At 40.7% G+C, this 20,711-nt stretch overlaps 2 protein-coding genes across 5 annotated transcripts; both read right to left on the bottom strand.

The window, feature by feature from the left end:
• Nucleotides 1–381: 381 nt before the first annotated feature.
• Nucleotides 382–8,182, bottom strand: LOC113022630 (probable nuclear hormone receptor HR38). 2 transcript variants are annotated; one of them, XM_026168235.1, is made up of 7 exons: nt 8,101–8,182; nt 3,945–4,786; nt 3,172–3,301; nt 2,767–2,930; nt 2,428–2,630; nt 2,137–2,315; nt 382–2,042 (listed from the first exon to the last, which is right to left on the bottom strand). In XM_026168235.1, exons 2-7 carry the CDS (start codon nt 4,782–4,784, stop codon nt 1,780–1,782), a joined length of 1,779 nt encoding a protein of 592 aa, XP_026024020.1. In that variant the 5' UTR covers nt 4,785–4,786; nt 8,101–8,182; the 3' UTR covers nt 382–1,779. The 2 variants fall into 2 exon arrangements, with proteins under 2 accessions (XP_026024020.1, XP_026024019.1); XM_026168234.1 differs by lacking the exon at nt 8,101–8,182 and adding an exon at nt 6,164–6,375.
• Nucleotides 8,183–9,279: 1,097 nt separating this feature from the next.
• On the bottom strand, nt 9,280–19,561 carry dgkab (diacylglycerol kinase, alpha b). 3 transcript variants are annotated; one of them, XM_026168215.1, is made up of 24 exons: nt 19,093–19,558; nt 18,305–18,390; nt 16,965–17,041; nt 16,528–16,672; nt 16,060–16,134; nt 15,856–15,905; nt 15,453–15,527; nt 15,180–15,296; nt 14,955–15,072; nt 14,687–14,775; nt 13,651–13,761; nt 13,245–13,343; nt 13,109–13,159; nt 12,889–12,962; nt 12,669–12,743; nt 12,484–12,569; nt 12,313–12,402; nt 12,066–12,226; nt 11,887–11,951; nt 11,659–11,749; nt 11,374–11,554; nt 11,138–11,258; nt 10,968–11,028; nt 9,280–10,265 (listed from the first exon to the last, which is right to left on the bottom strand). In XM_026168215.1, the coding sequence occupies exons 1-24, from the start codon at nt 19,158–19,160 to the stop codon at nt 10,185–10,187; spliced, it is 2,247 nt and encodes a 748-aa protein (XP_026024000.1). In that variant the 5' UTR covers nt 19,161–19,558; the 3' UTR covers nt 9,280–10,184. The 3 variants fall into 3 exon arrangements, with proteins under 3 accessions (XP_026024000.1, XP_026024001.1, XP_026024002.1); XM_026168216.1 differs by lacking the exon at nt 19,093–19,558 and adding an exon at nt 18,459–18,575; XM_026168217.1 differs by having other exon boundaries at nt 10,169–10,265; nt 10,997–11,028; nt 19,093–19,561.
• Nucleotides 19,562–20,711: the final 1,150 nt, after the last annotated feature.

Here is a 20,711-nt window from a genome sequence, read left to right as displayed (position 1 = left end):
ATAGCTAAGAACTGTTAGAAACTACCTTCCTAATTATTTTTGTGGTCATTTTTAAGCCTTTTCAATAAGCATAACTGTTTATTCCTGGGCTGTCTTTAGGCTTAAAAGTTACTTTTGGCTGCTCCCTTATTCACAAGAAGTCACCACAGCACAGTAGCTCCACACTTTTGATGTGGCAAATTTTAACATCACATGCTCTTCTTAACACAATCCCATTTGCTTCTCGTGGAATAAACGGCAGATGTATTGCTTTTTAGGTGAACGTGAAAACTGCTAAATTATCTTTCAACCATTTTTTAGATAATTGTAGAAACTCTAATCTGTGCAGTTACCTATTTCCTAACATTTAAACAAAGTCAATTCAAGGTGATTTCCAAAGGATTCAATATCAAGTATTCGCTGCCTTTTAATTTTTTTTTTTTTTTGCACCATTTTACAAAAGGCCTGGCATTATTTTGCACGCACACAAACTCATACAGAAGAAGTACTTTTCATACCATTTGAACACTCAAGTGCTCGTAGCTGCTCACGTCATCACGTTTCACCGTGATTCCTTAAGAATTTTCTTTCGGTCATTTTGAAATCAAAATATAAATCCAACATGTATATAAAAAAACAACCAAAACAAAACTGCACAATTCTGAAAAATATGGAAGACAGGTGGAGAGATTTACAGTCACAGAATTGAGGTCCACAACATGTAATGTATCTGATGCCTAAGACAAGAAATATGTCTGCCTGCGAATTTGAATTTTCTGGCATTAATTTATACAAATCATAAAAGACTCGATCTGGACGGCGCCACCGTGGTTCTAACGTTCAGTGCCTCTGTAACAGAACAATTTAATTTTACATGTCTTAAACAGCCTGTCACAACTTAATGACCTTCCAGTTTAAACAGTGTGACGTACTGGACACTCTTTGACATACTGCATTAACACTAGCAACACTAACACTTGAATTCTGAGAGTGACTCATGCCTGTGATAAAAGGGCTTTGCTATATGTGATGTTTGGAATAAAGGTTCACTTAGTGTGGTTGATGGAGTGAGGTTTTATGAAAAGGCACTTTGTATTTTCACTTAGCAAGTCAATTTTCATTCTTACATAAAGCCCGAGAAGCCTGTCGTCACAGGTGTATGCAGTTTAACAGGAGAGCCGCCTGAATCAGCCTTTAAAAGGTGCTGAAAAGTGACAGGCGAAGTGATATGGCAGATTTTTTTCTTCAGCTTAAGGCAATTAGGTTTTTAACTGGTAGTATCAAAATAAAAACTTTGGTAAACTTTGGTCCAAGACCTTCCACATGAGCATGTTTAGTACTGCGGCTATAGTTTCCATAGAAAGATATAAGTAAGTATTTTATTGTGGAAAAGTGGAACTCTTTCACAGCTGCCTGTCATCTCCAATCTCGGCCTCTGAGTGGGCCAATCAAGCAATTCTGAAAACATGCTTTAAAAAAATTAGTGTGTTTCTGAGTATTTAACACTGCATGGCATCTACCATGATATCCATGTGTTATAGGCTGCATAGCAGGACAGGATTCACAAATAGCACTGCAAAAAAGTCACCTTTACCAATGCACACGAAATATATATAAACAGTGTCATGAAATATCAATCTTTTACAGCATTCACACAGGTACTATATTTAATAGCACTTAAAGATAAAAAAAATAATGGTCTCTTTAACTATGCTAGCACACCTCCGTATGCTAGAAGGAGGTTTAGTAGAGTGGAGTGAAAAACCTCACGTTTGATGCTTTTGAACTCTTTTGTTCATTTTAAAACGGCAGCGTATCCATAAAGATTTTCTCCACTATCGGAGGAGGAGGCACCAGGTCCTCCAGTTTCAGGTAGAAGATGCGCTGCAGGCCTTGTGTGCACAGAGTCCTCAGTTCAGGCAGTTTGCCCAGAAGGCGAGACTGATAGTTGGGTTGCGTCCGGCTCAGTTCTGATCCATTTCCACTCACGTGTTCCCTTAGACAAGCGATGAGGTGACTTTGAAAGTCCTCGACCCGCTTGGGCTCTTTGAGGCCGTGACGATCTAAGGGCAAAAGAAGTTTCCATGAGAAACCCCAAATATAACGACAACCTTGAAATGCGATGAAATTCACTAAAAGCAGACAAAGCTTCTTTACCGGTGATGATGACGAGGGCTGCGAGGCAGGAAAACAAGTAGACGTCTAAGTTCAAGCGGCGAAGGCTGTGCGAGAAATCCATTATGGAGTCGATCCAGTCACCGAAACTGCGAGCGCACTGTAGTCGGTGGAGCACCACGCCATCGCAGAAGATCAGCTCATTCTTTTCTGGATCTGACCTGAATTATTTTAAACCATTACGTCAGTGAGAGCATTGACCAACGTGAAGGAATGTAGCAAAATATTAGTGAACCACACTTTTTTTTTAACAGCAGAAGAAAGAACACTGACCTGTAAGCCAGGCGGAGGATAAAGAGTTCAACAAAAGCAGATTCGAGGAGCAGCTCCTGGTCTTCTGTGCAGAAGTCCGTGAATCCTGGGATGGCTTGAGCCCATTTCCTTATCACATCCAAGGAACCAGTCAGTAAATCATAGAACTGCTGGATATCACCAGCATCCTCCTTCTCTTTCGAGCTGTCTGCTGTCTCCTGGTACTGAGGAGGGGAAAAAAGGGTTAGTTAGCTAAAGAGATTTTCAGAGGGCTATTTAGTGCTGTTGGTTTGACTCTACATTGTCACCAGTGTAAATTCAGATGAAGAAGACATGGGTTAGCTACAAGTTTTGAGTTACCTTGGAATAGTCAAGCTTTCCGATGGTTGGGCTTGAGTCTAGATGAGCCCTGACAAGCGAAGCTATGATGTTGACACTGGGGGTCGTGGATGAAGCCTCAACTGGGATCTTGGGCTTGGAGGGCAGGCGACCTCTGCGACCTTTAAGGCTGTCCCTACGAACAACTAAAAGAGGACAAGGCGAGGAACATGTTTATGACTCCTACATGACTCTTTCGGCATTTGAAAAACAAAAGCTGTATCAGCTGACGTTTCCCTTTTTCTTCAACTGTTAATGTAAAGCTCTGGTTACATATGTCTCTGAGCTTCCTGGCTTTGCTGCTGCAAAACTGTCATTACCAACCCCGATTTGTGGCTGTCATGCATTAGCCACTGCGAGCTTTGAAAGAGTATCACATTGCATTACCTTCTTTGACCATTCCCACTGCAAGACATTTCTGGAAACGACAGAACTGGCATCGGTTTCTCCTCCTCTTGTCTACTGGACAGTCTTTATTGGCAAGGCACACATACTTTGCATTTTTCTGGACAGTTCGCTGTCAAACACACAAAGAAAACACATTAATATGGAATCATAATGTGGCAAACATATACGACTGCAAGTGACTGAAATGCACAAGTCTTATTTTTGTTTATAGCATCAATTTCTGATCACCAGCAACCCTGACTTGGATGAGTGGTTAAGAAAACAGATTAATGGATTTCTGCTCAATCAACTGTGAGCCTCTCTTAAACAAAGATACAGTGATAACTGGTACATTACTGCTCAGTATAAGTGCTAAAAATATTTTTAAAACAATGTAATAATTTTATTATTTGCCAATACTGAAGCTGTGCACTTGTGTCTTACGTTAGCACACACAAACTCACTTTATAAATATATTTCTGAAGAATTATCGCCGTGATTGCACAGTTTAAAAAATATAACATGACTGCTCTCTGGTGGATGTGGTTTGCTCACTTTGTCAGTGAATCTAAATCATCTTAAATATATGAAACATATGTGCACACATGCATAATTACTGCAGTTTTTTTGTTACTTGTTGCATACATGACACACACACTGAGATATCAGCTATGACTGCAGGTTTATTCTCCTTGATGACTGCAGCATCATGTACTCAGTCAAACAAATCTGTAATCTTAAAGCTGCTAAATATCTTCTTTTCTTTTTTTTACCTTGAAAAAACCTTTGCATCCCTCACAGGTACGGACTCCATAGTGCTGGCAGGAAGCGTTATCACCACAAACTGCACAGCGACTCTCGTTGGATCCTGGGTTTTGCGTTTTAGGAGACATCATGGCACCCTCCGCTGTCTTGGGGCTTTCTAGAAGTCTATGCTCCAGAGAAACTGGGGGGCAGTGAAGTGGGGAAACATGCTGCTGAGGAGACAGGAAGAAGTGGTCTTCCTGGCTTGGCTGAGCATCCTGGTGCTGCTGCCCCATGGGGGAGTGTTGTTCTGGTGCAGAGCTGAAGGTGAAAAAGGAAAGCTGCTGAGCTATGGCAGCCTTGTCAGCCACAGAGGTCAGGGGGGCTGAGGGGTAGGGGCTGAAAGGGGAATCCCAGACAGGTGCAGACTCTGTCTGAAAGCTTGGTGTTGGAGGAGAAGCAGTGGCATAGACTGGGCTGCCATAGTAGTCAGAGCTGCATGACGACAGCGTTTCGTCAAGGCAGTTGAGTGCAAAGGATCCTGGGTAGCAGCCATACACCTGGAGATCATCCAGCTTGAAGGCCTGGCTGTGCATCTGAGAGCTGGTGCTTTCAGCTACTCCTGTGTGGCTGAATGAAACCGTAGAGGCAGGAGGAGAGGTGGTAATCTTACAGGAATATGCATCAAACTCCCCGACATAGCCATTTCCAACCAAAGTGTTGATGCTGGGCAATGAAGATGTGGACAGCTGGTCCTTTTGGCCACTGAAGTCCATCACCAGTGTGGCACTGAGGTCAGGATTCAAGAACTCAGAGCTGAAGTAGTTGTCATGGGGCAGGGATGCATACTGGGTTTGTACACAGGGCATTGCTAGGAAAGAGAAAACCAACATTTAAAACAACTAAAATAAATCCTTAAAGATAAATACTGATTCATTTCTGGGTAACAAACACGACTTTATTAAATTCTCTATCTGAACACTGCATCTTTGTGAGGTAGATTTAAAGCAACACAGTCTAAGTCAGATATTCCCATCTCAAATTAGTGCAGTAAATATGACTTTGTGATCATTTTTCGAAATAAAACCAAGTGAGTTAAATCACTCGAGACAAATGGCCCCAGTAATGAGCTGACTCTTTAAACATGTGTTAGAAACTAGATATTGCTACTGGATATATAATGGTCAGCATTTCTTAATGCTTCCTCTATAACAATCTAAACAGAGGGCAACATTAACACCTGAAATGTCCATCTCATTTCCCCAACATGCCTCTAACTTTATCAAGGGGCCTATTCGTCCCCTTGAAAAAAATGCAGAGGGTGGTCCAGCGGAGCAGTCAGGTATTGTCAGATATTGTGTTACTGGCTGTTAACGCTCTAAAAACCTCCTTCAGTAGAGGGCAACCCCTCTTTCACAACACCTGTACTGGGGTGTGTTGCAGATTGTATGTCGGGGTGGGCTGACTGCCAGCTGAAATGGGAATAGTGGCAAAGTCTGTTTATGTGCATGGGTGGATGGGCGTGTATCTACAAGTGTCCTTACTTCTTCATTTTATAGCTTTTTATTTTTTTTCTCAATACAGAAGCTGAAGCATGTTCTTTGAAAGTTGAACTTAAATTTGCACAGCTATATTTGAATCGTGTGGAAACAAAACTGCCGAAGGGCCCAAATAGTTTTCAGCATGTAAATGCAAACAATTTTATGAATCTTCTCATTTCCCAACAGTGTTATAGAGCATGAAGGCCATTAACACAAGCACATACTGACAACAGAGGACATAATTTGAACAAATGGAAATAGTAGAATCACAGCAGTCATATTAGTACTTGCAGATACCGTAAAATGTCCACGTTAATATCAAAATACACTCCCATAATTCACTTCATCATATTATAAGAATTAGAAAAATATCAGTCTGCACTGTTTAAGTTTATTATGGCTAAATATAACACTCATATCCCTTCTTTTATACCAGCGAGGGTCTAGCCAAATCAAGTGGACACTTAAAATCATGACCTCCGGCAGGTAGTTGAACTAGAGCAAATATGACACCATTAAAAAATTAGTTTTTATATTAGTAAGTAAACTGATGCAAACCTCAAGCTACTGATAACCATTTTACCTTATGAGCTTAAGCTATGACAGAGATACTTATTTAGAAGTAAAGATGCAAACATGCGCATCTAACAGCAGCAGTAATAAATAAAAAACAATAACAACTCACTAAAAGTCCACTTTTTACTCACCTGGTTTATGCAAATATCCCGAATTTGACGTTTTTCATTTATTCCAAATTAGAGAAAAAAAGATAAATGTCACCTCGGTTAGCTTCTGTCAGCACACACACTCATTCAGGCACATTCACACACAACACACTCCGGGTCAGACCGAGGCAGACGGGCTCCACTCCGCTACACTCTTGTTTTATTTTGGGCTGCATCGACAAAAAGGCGTGCCTGTGCCCAAACATGGTTTTGGGGCGGTGGAACGTTCCGGGTCGGCAGCCAATCAGCTCTGGGCTCGACGCAGACGTTCTTCCGTGTGACGCACGCACGGGATTCCATTGACGCAAGATCCGAGGGAGCGTACCTGCTAAAAATACACCGCAACGAAAGCGGCGTTCACGTGGGGCTATTACTGGATGAAAAATTCTAAAAATAACCGCAATTTGGAGGCGCAGACGTTTTTTGGCTGGAAATGTAGATATTATACAAGTTTACACCAGCGGGGTGTGTTATCAGGTATCAGACCGGGAAACACCTGCATATTTTTTTCAATTTTTCAGAAAATAGAAAGTCTCTACTGTTTCGCAACTAAACGCTTTGGGGGGGAAATCATCACAAGCACTTTTAAACGTTTTAACTGGAAATATACTTTTTACTTGTTATGTTTTTATATTTACTTCATACTTTTACTCGCATTTTTAATTGCTGAAATTATTCAAGAGCGTGGTCCATTACAATTTTTAATTACAAATGCAAAATTAATAATAATTATTAATAAGACTGAGTGGCAGCTGGGTGAAGAAGGATAGGTGAGGCTAATCAGGGATGAGGATACAAAGGAAAAGTAAATATAAAAAACATGAGACAATGACTAACATATTCAAATGTTGCGTACAAGAACATTGGGGGGCAAGCTAGGAAAAATAATACAAGCAAACGTACTAAAATAAATAACTGGAATACAAATGGGAATACACTGAAACAAAGTGCTAAAGGCTCGAAATATAAAGAAGGAAGTAAAAAGTATTAGGAACCAAACAGAACATCAAATAGCAAGACTTCAGTCAGAAGACTCAAAACTCCATGTCCAAACCCGGGACTATGAAACACATTTCCAAATATGTCAGTGACTTCTGAAGCATATTGACTGTTAACTCTGTAAACTTCTTTGGAGCTGTCAGTTAACTCTACAGATATGTAATATTCAAACAGAAATTTGTTTAGATTTGTTTTTGTAATTGATGTTTCTGAGATCAAAAATGACCTTTAAATCTCTTCGTCTGTGCTTATTAAGCACTTCTGTTACAAGAATATAAATACCCCGAGTCCTGTATAAACTATTGTCAAAACCAACAATTTAAACTTACATTTACTTTGTAAATTTGTCAGCATTAGTTTAAACATCACTTAATACCCGCCCACTGCAAACCAGCACGCTCTTGAACACTTGAACCCTCTCTGGGGATACTTGGGCATGATCCAGCTTGTGTAAAGAAAGTGAGGGGGCTTGTTCAAGCAACTGAGACCGGAGACCTGACGCTGACGCAGCTGTAGATGCTGCCTGCAGTTACCAGAGATAATTACGGGGGTTTGTGTTTTATCTTTCACGGTGGAAAACACACACGCGAATAAAAAGGGAGAGTATCACATCCAGTGTTAGTTTTCTGAATCCTTTACGTAGCATGCTTAATAGGTTTCATTAAAAATGAACTTTTTTTTCTCGTTTGCCAGATTTTGTGAAAATAAATACGATAAATAGTGACTGCTGCTGTGCTTTCGATGAATTTTTGTTGAACTGTTAACGCGAGCCAGCAGCGTTAAATCATCTCTGTGTATTCAAATAAAGTCAAAGAGGATTTCATATCTAAATATAAGATTACTGCTCGTATCATTTGTAATTGCGAACATGTTTTTAAAATGGCTTAATGGCAAAAAAAATTTTATTTAATCTTTCATACCCGCTATCTTCCTCTCTGGTAGCGCCTGACGCTTCCTGCCCAAACATGCCAAACAGGTCACACCAAACTTCCGCTGTTGCCCTTTTTTTTTTTCTCCACCAAACCTACGTAGCCTACCTTGGGATTAGTCCTCGTGCTCTTCCTCCCACGCCAACGCAAAATCTGCCCCACTCCAGGCTGACCTGTTTTAGTACAAGGGAAATGCTCCACAGTCATGCCTATTAGGTAAATAAATGTGTGAATTAATATAACAATAACAGGTAGCAGATTCCATATCTCAATTAACCTCCCATTTACAATAAGAATAAAGAGATTTTTCTTTTGTATCTTCAGAAAATTATTGCAAGACCTTCATGGGGAGACATTATAGTGTAGACACACATCCAAAGGACAGAAAACAAAAAGTATTTGTTGAATAGACTTAAACAACCACACACATATGTCTCATCAGCCAATCAGATGGCAGCAACTCAGTGCATTTAGACATGATCAAGACATACTGCTCAAGTTCATACTGAGAACTGAGCAACTTTTAATATTGTTGGTGCCAGTCTGAATATTTCAGAAACTGCTGCTTACTGGAATTTTCCCACACAATCATCTGGTGAGTAAAATGAGTATCCAGTGAGCAGCAGTCCTCTGGGTTAAAAAGCCTTGTTGATGTCGGAGGTCAAAGGAGAGTGGCCAGTGGCTTGGAACACTTTGGACCTCTTAGTACCAACTGAACATCGTTTAAACACCACAGCCTACCTGAGTTTTGTTGTTAATCCATTTACAACCACAATGTATTCATCTTTCACAGTGAACATCCCTCATCACAACGTTCAAATAATCACAAACCGGTTTCCCAAACATGACAATGAGTTCACTCATGTGGTCTCAGCAGTCACCAGATTTAAATTCAGTAGAGCACCTTAGAGACATGGTGTAACGGGAAACTCATGTCATGGATGTGCAGCTGATAAATCTGCAGCAACTGTGATGCTATCATGTCAGCATGGACCGAATTCTCTGAGAAATATTTCCAGCAACTTGTTGAATCAGTTCCAAGAAGAATTTAGGCATTTTTGAAAGAAAAAGTGTTTGCAGCCCAGTACAAGCACATTACAAGTGTAAACAAGTACACTCAATATCCAACACAAGACTACTGAAAGTTGAAAACACATTGCCAAAACAATATCTTAGCTTTAAACTTTATTTATTCAATCACAAAGTAGAATACTTTGGCTAGCTTCCACCCAATGTTAGCATGACCTCATCAGTCATGTCTGTGTGTTTGAGAAGCTTTTTCAGTGCGAAGGAGTCTAATAAAAGTGTTGACACAAAGAATTAAATTGACAAAGTGAGGTTACAGGACAAAATTGGTAAAGAAGCTAACATTAAATATGATTTCAGGTATGTACACCGGGCGTATTAGACACAGTGGAATGCTGCTGCCATTAAACTCGTTAAATATGGGAGGGCTGTATTGAATGCCTCTCTCTTTATCACTTTCATAACTCAAAAAAACCCAAAAAAACACATATTCAGTTACATTCAATCAAGAGTTCCTTGCATTATTCTATCAACAGTTCTTTAAGAAACAGTCAAAACATTCACATGAATATCTTCTTATCTATCTTATTGTCTCTCAACTGGATGAACACTGGCAATGAAATACATGTCAACACACAGGACAGTTTATTTGGTGAACTGCTTTTTGTCACAAGCTGCACAAGGAAGTACAGATACTACTGTAAATATGATTTAGCACAACAAAACATCACAACATAAAATACAGCTAGTACATGCATGTTCCTTGTGCTTATACTGTAGGTACACAATGTGCTCTGATCCTTTATCTATAGAAACATAATGCATTGCATGAAAATTGGCACACAAAAGCAGCAGTCAAACTTGTCAAGTTTGCACTTTTGATATTGGTTTGTCAGTGTGGCATCTCTCTATGAAAGCAGTATCTTAAAATGATGTCAGGAACTGGGGGCAAAGGAAGTAAACAATGACAACACACGGTTACACACTCAATCCAACGCTGGTGAGCTGCAGTGATCCTCAGAGGGCCAGAGGACGTAGGAGCCACGACTCTATTTGAGGTGAAAGAAGCTGGATGGTTTGGTAGGTGGAGCCATTAGCATGCTAGCTTGGTTCTTGTGAGTTATGTGGATCTAAAATTCATAAAAGATGCAATTTAGGTTAGTTTAGGTTAGCCACAGAGCTCCTTCTTTGTTGCTGGGTAACTATTCATTTGCCCAGCTGTCAGTAGATACTATGTGGCTCATATCAAGTTATTTTTTAATTTGTCTTTGGATATGAACGCACAGAAACCATTCCCATTGCTCTTTAACTGTCTACATTTTAGCAGAAGTCACTAAACCAATCATTAATACTCTCATTACAGACTTATCCAGCTGTGCTAGGACACCCCTGTCCCCAAGGGGACACAGTCTTTTTGTGAACAGGGCAAATTGCACTTCAAATATTGGCCCACAAAATCCAAAACATGTCTCCAAAAAGGAAACAGTTTGGAACATCCCCATAATACTTGCACATGATTGCCTCTTTCTGTCTTACCCACATAACAATTGTGAGGTGGTCTGAAAGTAGCGCTGCCACTCAGTTCTAAGCGAGAGCCAATGATCTTGTGTTAATATCTGCTGGTCAGTAAAGATGGACACTTGGACTTGACCTCCAAATTGCTTCAAGTATCTCTTTTAAGTTATATTAATCACAATCAATTCTGGTTATACTTGCTGTAGAAGTAACATGATTCAATTTCTGATCAAAAGACATTTATAAATGTTTTAGATTGCATTATGTTGCCGTTGTCTCTTCTCTTCCCCCTCATCATATTATTTAATAATGCTTACAGTACAAGGAGGCTGCATCCAGGGCTCACCATCGATCTGCATTGGAAATGCTTTAGATGTCCTGCACATAGGGAGCAATAACAGCAATGTGTAATTATACTGCACTACATGTACACACACTGTATGGTACTGAAAAATATTCCTGTTGTTTAGTAGGTAAAGTTCACAACCTAATGGTAATCTGGGAGGTCTGTGCCAGTCTGTGCCCAGCGCTCTTCAGCCCAGTATAGATTTGTCCCATCTCTATAACCCCTTCAAGCCCGACCACCTCCAATCGTTTATCGCTTATATCTGAGGAGTTGTTAAAAAGCAGAGTAATTTAACAGTGTTTGTAAATGTCAAATCAGGACTACAATCTATGACAATGATATGTGAGGATTCAGGAGTGTAAACAGCTGAGTCTCACCTTGGGAAACTATTTTCAGAGCTTCAGGGTCAGTGATAACCTCACTCTGCTCCAGCCCTGCCACGCCATCAGACTTCTTAGACTCACCCCAGAGGTTGGAGCCTCCGTGCATGCTGGGTATGTTGAGCACAGCTATGCCCTCTAGAGAGACACGAGTCAGGTCCAGAGGTTTTCCGCAGCACTGGTGTTGCAAATACAAAACAAAACAAAATAAAAACATTTCAGCATTATTCACAAATATGCATAGTTCTGGTAAAACAGCCTGACTGTGGCAGAAATTCCGACCTCAATCGTTAGACAGTCCTTCAGCCTCTTACAGGACGATGAGAGGGTCTCCGAAGTGGCAAATTCAAAATACTTAAGTTTGTTCTTCATTCTTAAAACGACAGAGAACAAGAATTTGACCAAAAACAAACACACAAATAAAAAAGCCATGAATTTATTTGTGAAGTAGACTGAGCTCTGTTACACCTCTTATGAGAAAAGGTTCAGACTGCTAACATAAATTCGTACCTGCTGTTGAACCTCTGGGGATGTTTCTCTCTCATGGAGTGGAAACGATGAGCAATAGAAGCATCCTGCACACAAGGATGAAAGTGCAATCACATGAAAAACGATCATGAATCATATTTCATGCAATGCATTCATTTTTCTGATGAATGCACAAACTCCCTGTAGAGTTCGTGACTCACCACTCCAATGGAAAAGTAGTTGTTAATGATCTCATTGGGCACAGGGTCTCCTGCCTCATGAGGGTCATTCGGTATCACTTGGATACTCCAGCGGTCCATGGGGACCAACTCACTCCCTTCAATCTCTTTCATGATTTCTTTCAAATCTGACCCGTCGTATCCTTTCATGGGATTATGATAGAAACAGCTTAAATATGTAACTGACATCTGACACTTTCATTAAAGTTCCTGTTTTGATTGTTGTTACCTCCTCCCCAGCGTAGGCAGCGAGCCAGGTCATTCCCAGTGCCCAGAGGCAGCACAGCTACAGAAGGATTCACCTGGAGGTTTTCTTTGTCTAAAATCACAAGAGATGTTATTTAGTGCTTCAGACGGTTAGCTCAACCTGCTGTCTGAAACTCAGCAGGACACGCATTACCTAAAGCATCCAGAAGCCACCCAACGGTGCCGTCTCCTCCACACACCAAGATCCTGTAGTCGCACAGATTACGAAAGAAGTGCAGACTGAAAGACAGAGTCAGCATTAACATAAATATACTCAAATGACATGTGCATTTGAAATCCTATAGAGTCCTATAATGTGTTTAATGTGCACTGCTGTACCCTGGAGCAGGGCCTCCATCGGACAGATTGTATACTTGGCGTGGATTCAACAGGTACTGAAACTTCCTGAGCACTCTGCAAAGACAAAGCAAAAGCTGTTATAAACTGCCAATGACACAGTATTATCCTATGTATTGATATGGAAGCAAGCATCTCCAAAATGTCAGATTTTTTAGTATGGAGCGTGAAACTTCTGATCCCATAGGACTGTGCTGCCTACCGTTCGCCTTGTTTTCCTCCACTTTTTGGGTTTACAAACACCAGCAGAGGGTGGGTACGAGGAACAGGAACAATCTGAAAAAATCCCACAGATTAGGATCCATTAGATTATGTAAATCATCTGCAAAATACACAGACATTGAGTTATATGTTTTATATACATATAATAGCTCTGGTGGCTCTAAATTCAGTTTATTTAGTGAGATTTGATATTGGGAGACCTGCAGGATGTGGCCATCAAGAGTGACATTCAACAGGCTGGTGTCCTCCTCCTGCCAGAAACAAAAACTTAGTGACCAGCTCACAGACAGATGGCCTAAAAATCTACATTCATAGAGTAATTTAGAGTCATTTTACCTTTGAGACAGCGTAAATGGCCCACGGAGGCAGTATATGATCTTTCAGCGGCCCGCAGTCACAGTTCGATAAGCCACGCAAAACACATTCATCGTGACGCTTAAAAAAACAAAACAATACTCAGTAAATTAAAAATGGTAATCTGTTCTTACTCATTCAGCTATATTGACAGAGCAATACTTTTCAGCCAATTACACACATTCATACAAGCACCGTTTTCCATGCCTGAGTGCACACACACACTCTCGCACTCCAATGGAGTCATCATACTTCGACATACTGACTGGAGGAGCCAGCTGGTAGCCACCCAGTTGGTGGAGGACCCCACTCTACCTCCGATTCCACAGTGATATGATACTAAGCAGGCCCGATCACATGCAATCTCTGTATTCACTAACGTACTCACCAACTCCTGGCACCACACGCAGCGCTTCCCGGCCAAAGTTTTGATCTTCTTATTGCAGACATCACACTTGCTGGCACCGCAATCAGCTCTGATCCAGTCATGAGCTGGTATCTGAGATGCAGAGGAGGCACGAAACAGGCATTATGCACAAACTGCCACTTAGCACCAGCGGTAACGTTGTCTGGTATTGTTTTCACATTGTGAGTCATGAATATTTACAGAAAGTGAATACTCAGTTTTAAAGGTGGATAAGTTCAACCAGCAGATGCGGGTGAACCAAAGAGCCTACCTGCTTTAATCTAGTGTATAAACATCACAGAAGAAATCACTGGGATCACTTTTTTTCTTTTTTGAAATCTGGAAAAAACAACTAATTTGACAGCATGGATGGGTAGCGCTATGTTCACATATTCATTCATTCATTCATGCTGGCTTGTTCGAGCCGACTTATGTGGCAACCCATCCCTGCATGGCTGCAGGAAAAATTATGTTATAGCTGACTTTAAAGGACTCAGTACAGAATACACCCTGCTCCTAAGCAGCTGTGGAAAATAGCTGCAGATTTATGGCTTCATGATTGAACTGAACTGGCAGATCGAATAAAAACAAACCAGTTCCACCTCCCACAGCAGCTCATTACTGATTTTTTTTTTTTACTGTGTCTGCTGCTGCAGGAAAGAAAGTGACCAGGCCACTATCTGTGCTTGTGCAAAAGTGGGACGTTTAACAGATGTACAGAGCAGATTGTGCAGGCAGTAATCCTCATTTTTTTTTAAAAACAGTGAAAAAAACAGAGGCTGCACTTACTGACTAATGCACTCTAAAGTTCCCTGTTCTTAATGTGCTTGTGGTCATTGCCGTTTGGTTTTTAAAAAGAGAACAGGTGAAGAGAGAAGATGCGACTATATCCCCATAAACGCACTGAAAATAGCATTTTGCATAAAACGTAAGTGCTGTTGTAAATGTAACCGGATATCTAAAAGCAGAAATATACATAAACCAAAGGGAAATTAAAAGCAATCATTGTGTTCCTTACACCAATTTCCTGTTTAGATTTGACAAAGGTACGAGCGCAGGGCTCGGGATTCTTGTTGGCACACTGGCTGTGGACGATGTACTTGCAGCCTAGAAGGAGAAAATGCAGTGGGTGAGAAAGGTTCTTAACGTTTAATATCAGAAACTGCAGCGATGCTGATAGAAAGCAGAGTGTACAGGTGTCACTGTAAAATGCACGTCTCCACCAGTTCATTTATACAGTGTAAGAGGAGCTTGGCTTCCCCCTGGTGGCGGTTGTGAGCTCTTACAGTTGCAGCTGAGTCCTTGCTTCCCAAGGCCGAGCAGCATGCTCTCACACACGCTGCAGTAGGTTGGCTTGTTAAAATGCTTCATCGTCCATATGTGCTGCCCATCCTTTTCCGTCATCTTTTGGGAATAAGAGAAAATAACAGCAGTTGGTCAGATCTTTTAGTTAAGTCAAGGCAGTTTAACAAAGAAAGGAAGGATTGCATAAAATGTTGTTTTTTTTTCACCTTCAGCCCCAGCAGAACAAGTAAAGGTGCATTGTTCATGCCTCCCTTCAGCCACTCCTCCAGAGTGACGGTGCCACTATCATCCACATCAATCGCTGTCATCATGTCTTTGAGCACCTGTTCCATCACAAAACACCAGAAATTTATACGAATCTTCTGTCACACCCTCAGCCTGTGTTTTCAGGTGCCACACTTTATGTGGGCTGGTAAACAAAAAAGTTCAAAAGCCATGCAGAATAAGAAGAAGAAACAAACAGAAAAAAAGACTCATACTGGTCTGAGTTCAGTCACGTCCCAGCCCAGATAATCAGCGGCACGCATCATTTGAGTGATTATACGATCCACTTCCTGAAAGAGAGACAAAAGAGTTCTGGTGAGATTGGGTGTAACTGTATCCATCCAAACTAGCGCGCAAAAGTAATCTAAGACAGTCAGCGAGGCGCCAAGTGCAATGCACTTAAAACATCGCAAAATTAAAACATTATGTATGCTACAGCCAGAGAAGTTATATATGCGAAGAACTGGCCAAAACTGAGTCCACATGTACAGATATAAGTCTAACTCTAGAGAGATGAATTTCAGTACCTTAATTTTTTCAACATGAATCAACAGGTTTTTTTACACTATACACATAGATCTATATCTATCCCCTTGTCAGTAATTTTGAGTAACTTACAGAGCTGTCCAGGAGTCCGTTGCCATCTTTGTCGTAAAGTTTGAATGTAACTAGAACCAAACAAAGTCAGTTAGTCAGTTAGCTAACCGTGGGTTTTACAGTCGCATATCCTCAATTTTAAGACCTCAGCAATAAATGTGGATTAAATGCAGCTGCAATTACAATAAAAACTCCCAATATGATCAAAAGATAAGTCAAACCAACATTCGAGCTTCTCCCGCGGCTGTTCTTTCTCCAACACTGAGAAGTAACAGGACACATCACGAAGAAAGACTCCACCTGAAAAACAAGAAACGAACACAGTCCTCAGATTTAGTGAGGTTTTTTTAAAAAAAAACAGCAGATGAAAATTGGTGGGATATCAAAGTAAGTATTTTATCATAGTTTTGTTGCTGGACCAGGTGCACTAATCTGCAAAGTTCGGCCTTCAGCGTCATTACTGTGACCAGACAGCAAGATATGAAAAAAATAATAAGCACACAAACAGGTGGTCACTGAAAAAATACTACCTTAGCAGATCAGTCTTTCTTTTGATAGTTTTCTGGGAGTTTTGTGCAGCGTTTCCAGCCACATCCAGGACTGAATAGGAGTGCAAAGAACATTTTTCCCCCAAACTCTGTGCTGCACAGTTTTGTTAAAGGACAACAAAGTCAGAATATAAAAAGTCTTTACCTTCTTTGGGCTGAGGGCTCTTCAAGGAGCCGTTTTGCTCCACGTTTTGGAAATAACGAAAAAGCCGCTGGCAGAAATCTGCAGGGAAGTCGTCCACTTCTAAGTAGGTCTTGAGAAAGAGACAGAAGCCCTCGGCATCGACGCACTAAAGAGAGAAGTTGAAGTTATTTCCAAATGAGACAAAAGGATAAAACATTTACATTCAGAGCAACAGTCTGACTACGATTTTTAGAAAATGTCATAAAAAAGTGGTAGAAAGCTTCCTAAAAAGACCGTGTGCGTTTTTAATCAAGAACATTGTTAAAAATAGAGGTAAAGCAAACTTTTACAACTAATAATACAAATGAATAAATTCATGTTTGATTTGTTTGTAATAAGTAGAGTATTAGGAACATTTGACACGGGAAATATAGTATATGATTGCCTAAAAAAGTTACCTCTCCAAAGCTGTGCTGAGAGAATCGACCGCCTGGATGAAACTCCTTAATCACATCTTTCACCCTCAAATTGCTCTCTGCAGGGAGAAGATCAGAGAGGTCAAAACGTAGCTGTAGATGTGGATACACTGTGACTGTCAGTCATTAAATCTGGGTTTGGGCCTTGCAGTGTGAGGTAATGCACACACTACCTTTCCCAGGTCTGGAGAGGAGCAAGTGTAATTATCCATTCATCCATTATCCAGCGTGCAAACACTAAAAGCCTACAGACCCATTTCATTTCTTCTAAAGCCTTTGAGTGGACAGTGGATTATTTTCAGCCCTTTAGCACACACTTTTTTGTCAACACGTGCATGTAATTCTGCGTTCGCTCCAGCCCCAGCGAAGGGGCAGCATGCACTTATGTTTGGGAGTTGCCGCTTGTGATTTTGGGTGGCTGCTGAATGAGTAGCATTAAAGTAAGGCAGTGATACCGACTGCAATTTTAACTGAAATGTTTCCGCCTACATGCAGGAGCAGAGTGCACATGTGTTGCAGGTTAGGATCTACAAAGTTAACTTTTCATATTTTTGTTGGACTTTGCCTGCGACACTCCCGTCTCCACTTATCTTGCTTTTTTTTTCACTGCCTTCATAAATCGTTCTGAAGACTTCCGATATTTATTCTGACATTATCCAGTGCTCAGATGTTTAATTCATTAAAAAGGAGTGAAACAAAAGTGTAAAGTAAAGTAAAAATTACACTTTTTTGTAAATGTGTGATGTGGTTTCCAGTGTCTGTGCAGCCAAGAAGAGTGTTAGTGTTAGTGTTAGATTAGATGGAAGACAGTTACACAGATCGAGAGCGGAGCTATCATAACACATCTGGCCAGTTCATCCTCAGAAAGGTGAAAGCCTGAATTCAGTGTACATGGATGGAGTTTTTAAAAAATACATTTACAGTCATAAACTGACACTGTGAAATAAATGGCATATTGAGCTACCGCTGCTTTATTAATTTAACAGAGAAATTTGCCAGAGTATTGAGTTACACTGCATTTTGTTAGTGAGAATGCACTTGAGACTTGCGTGGCTCTAATTACAGTTTTAATGCACGCATTGTTTTTATATTCTGTCCTGGACGCTGTCGTCTTTGGCCTCAGTAATCACTCATTGCTTTAGTTTTATGCCTTTGATACAAACACAACAGTGTATCTTGTGTGCATCAAGTGCTTGGTGTAAAGGGATTTGTATATACATTTTTAATCTGTAATAAACGTGTCAACTTTATTATTATTACAATTATTGTTCCAGTTTACTTTACTTACAGGTTAAAAAACAATGTAGAAAATGGAAACTTACCTTCCATGTAGTGCTGCAGCTGGATAAAATCCACAGGAGTCAGAGACCCTTCTGTATCATCAGAGGAGGCCATCCTGGTCTGCTCCCTGAAGAATGAGGGAACAGTGACTGGACATTCACAGAGGTGTCAATAACACCCAGATAAAGCACTAACCTGGCCAAGGAGACTGCAGAAACTAGGAGGCAGCCATACATGTAACATGTTTTACGTCATGTTTTGTGTTTTGTGTCAGCAGAACTGGTTTGCCTCCATTCCTGGGACTGCCACTAATGAACAGAGCATACTTTTCTTAACGGATACCAATCTAAAAACTTGCTATTAAAACAACATTGCTTCACTGACCACTGCTGATTTTAAGGAAAGAGTAGTGAAAATCAGATTGTATCATCCTGTAAACATGGAGCTGAGGAGTAACAAGTAATAACATCAAGAGCTCCAGATTGTGACTACTGACGATCAACTGCCAGCAGCAGAGAAGCGGAGGAGTAGATGTAACACTGGCCTGTAGATTTTCTGGTTGTGCAGGTGTACCTGTCCGGCTAAAACCACTTTTTAACTTCCCATCAGTTTAATGAGCAAAGCAGCAATTAAGACCCCTTTTAAAAGGGGGCATCCGTCAAACAGGATTATAATGTGAAGCCAGGATGTCAGCCTGGCTGACACACACACACACACCACACACAAAGGCACACATTTACATAATATTTTAACTTGTTCGGCTCTCGAAGTGCTGCACAGGTGCTCGGACAGAAGGAGGAGGGCTCGTGAACTCTAACAGGCTTCTTACCTTGACTCTCTCTCCTGGGACGGAGGATGGGGGGAAAATAAAGTCTCTCGTAGCTTCTCCAGCAGCATACACCGCTGCTATGCTGTTTGATGGCAGCTGGTGGTTGTGGGTGAATGTCTACTGCGGTATTAGCGGATAAGGGATTAAGAATGGGCGGAGGAGGAGCTTTTAGCGACATAATTACAGATAGTGGCACCGCCTAGCGCGTGCACGCACAGAAAGGCGCACGCGCGCACACTCGTTAGCGCTATTGTGCCCTTACAACAGGTCAACACAATTATCTAAACACTGCGGCTCTCAGCCTGGACGCTGGAATGTAGCGGAATGCATGAACAGGTGCGAATGAATGAAAACTCAGAGTACGAACCGGTGAAGCGGCTTTCACGTGTCGTTTTTTAGTTTAGTCCCACTTGTGCGTGGACTCTTCACAGTATACTGGTTTTCCACCCTGAATGTTCTTTTGACTTTTTGTCGTAAATTATGACTTCTGGTGCAAAACATGACTTTTTATCGTAAGTCGGGACTTCTGGTGCAAAACGTGACTGTTGCCTCTCACATGTAGACATTATGCCACAGACAGACGTTGGTGGGGTCGAGAGATCTTTTTATTGAGGGGGACAGCTGTTTAACTGTTAAATGTCCTTGGCTTCAATTGTGTTCTTTTTTCGTTGGTGTTACCAGTGGGTTTTTGAGTCAATGCCAATATTTAGAGAATAATAAAATCCTTCTACATAATACAAGGAAGGCTGGATCCATGCTTTCAGATTATTTACACCAAATTTTGACCATACCATGTCTGGATACCTAAGTGTATTGAGTTGTTGCCATGTGATTGCATGATTACATATTTGTTTAAAAGAGCAGTAGTGCAGTGAATGGGTGAGTATATAAATTTATATATTTATATTTATTATATTTATACAGTTTGTTAAAGTTATATTGAAAAGATGACAGAGGCATTGTTTTTACGTTCTAGCAATGAATTTCACAGTGCTAGTTATTTAGTGAAGATGCCTCTCCACCACCATGTGATTGGTTGATGCTATTCTGCTACATGTACTGTAGATACTGCTGAAATTATTGTTTTTCACAATGTGCTCTGTAAAGGAGTACTTGACAATTATCAGCCATTCTGAAATATCAGTCCTGCTCTGATTGACTCAAAGGTTGGTACAGACACTCATGGTACCTCAGGATGAATTAAACAGGTGCCCTCATGAAGCCAACAAAATAAAGTTGCGTGGTTCTTTTCAGGTTTGCAAACTGAGGAAAATCTATTCCTTGGTAGCATCGTGATGCAGAACACTCTATTCTGTATAAACATATGTAAATCTCCACATAAGCACATTTCCAGTATTTCTCCTTTTCAGTCTAAAAAAAAAGATCAATTTGAAATGAGTATGTGGGGAAAAAGACGTTACTAGAGACATTTAGAAACTGCCTAAAAAATTGCCTAACGTGTGGATAAGGGAAAAGCCAAACTAAATTTAAATTTGTGCACCCAATTCTTGTTTTTGAAAGCCGGATAAGGAGGTGTAGCACCCCATTTTCTATGTTGCTTATATTCTGGATAGAAAATAAAACGTTTCTAGATTTTTGAAAGCTTGAACACCAACAAC

This window comes from Astatotilapia calliptera, chromosome 5 (assembly GCF_900246225.1).
Source record: "Astatotilapia calliptera chromosome 5, fAstCal1.2, whole genome shotgun sequence".
NCBI lineage: Eukaryota > Metazoa > Chordata > Actinopteri > Cichliformes > Cichlidae > Astatotilapia > Astatotilapia calliptera.
This window is presented reverse-complemented; position numbering and strand designations above follow the sequence as displayed.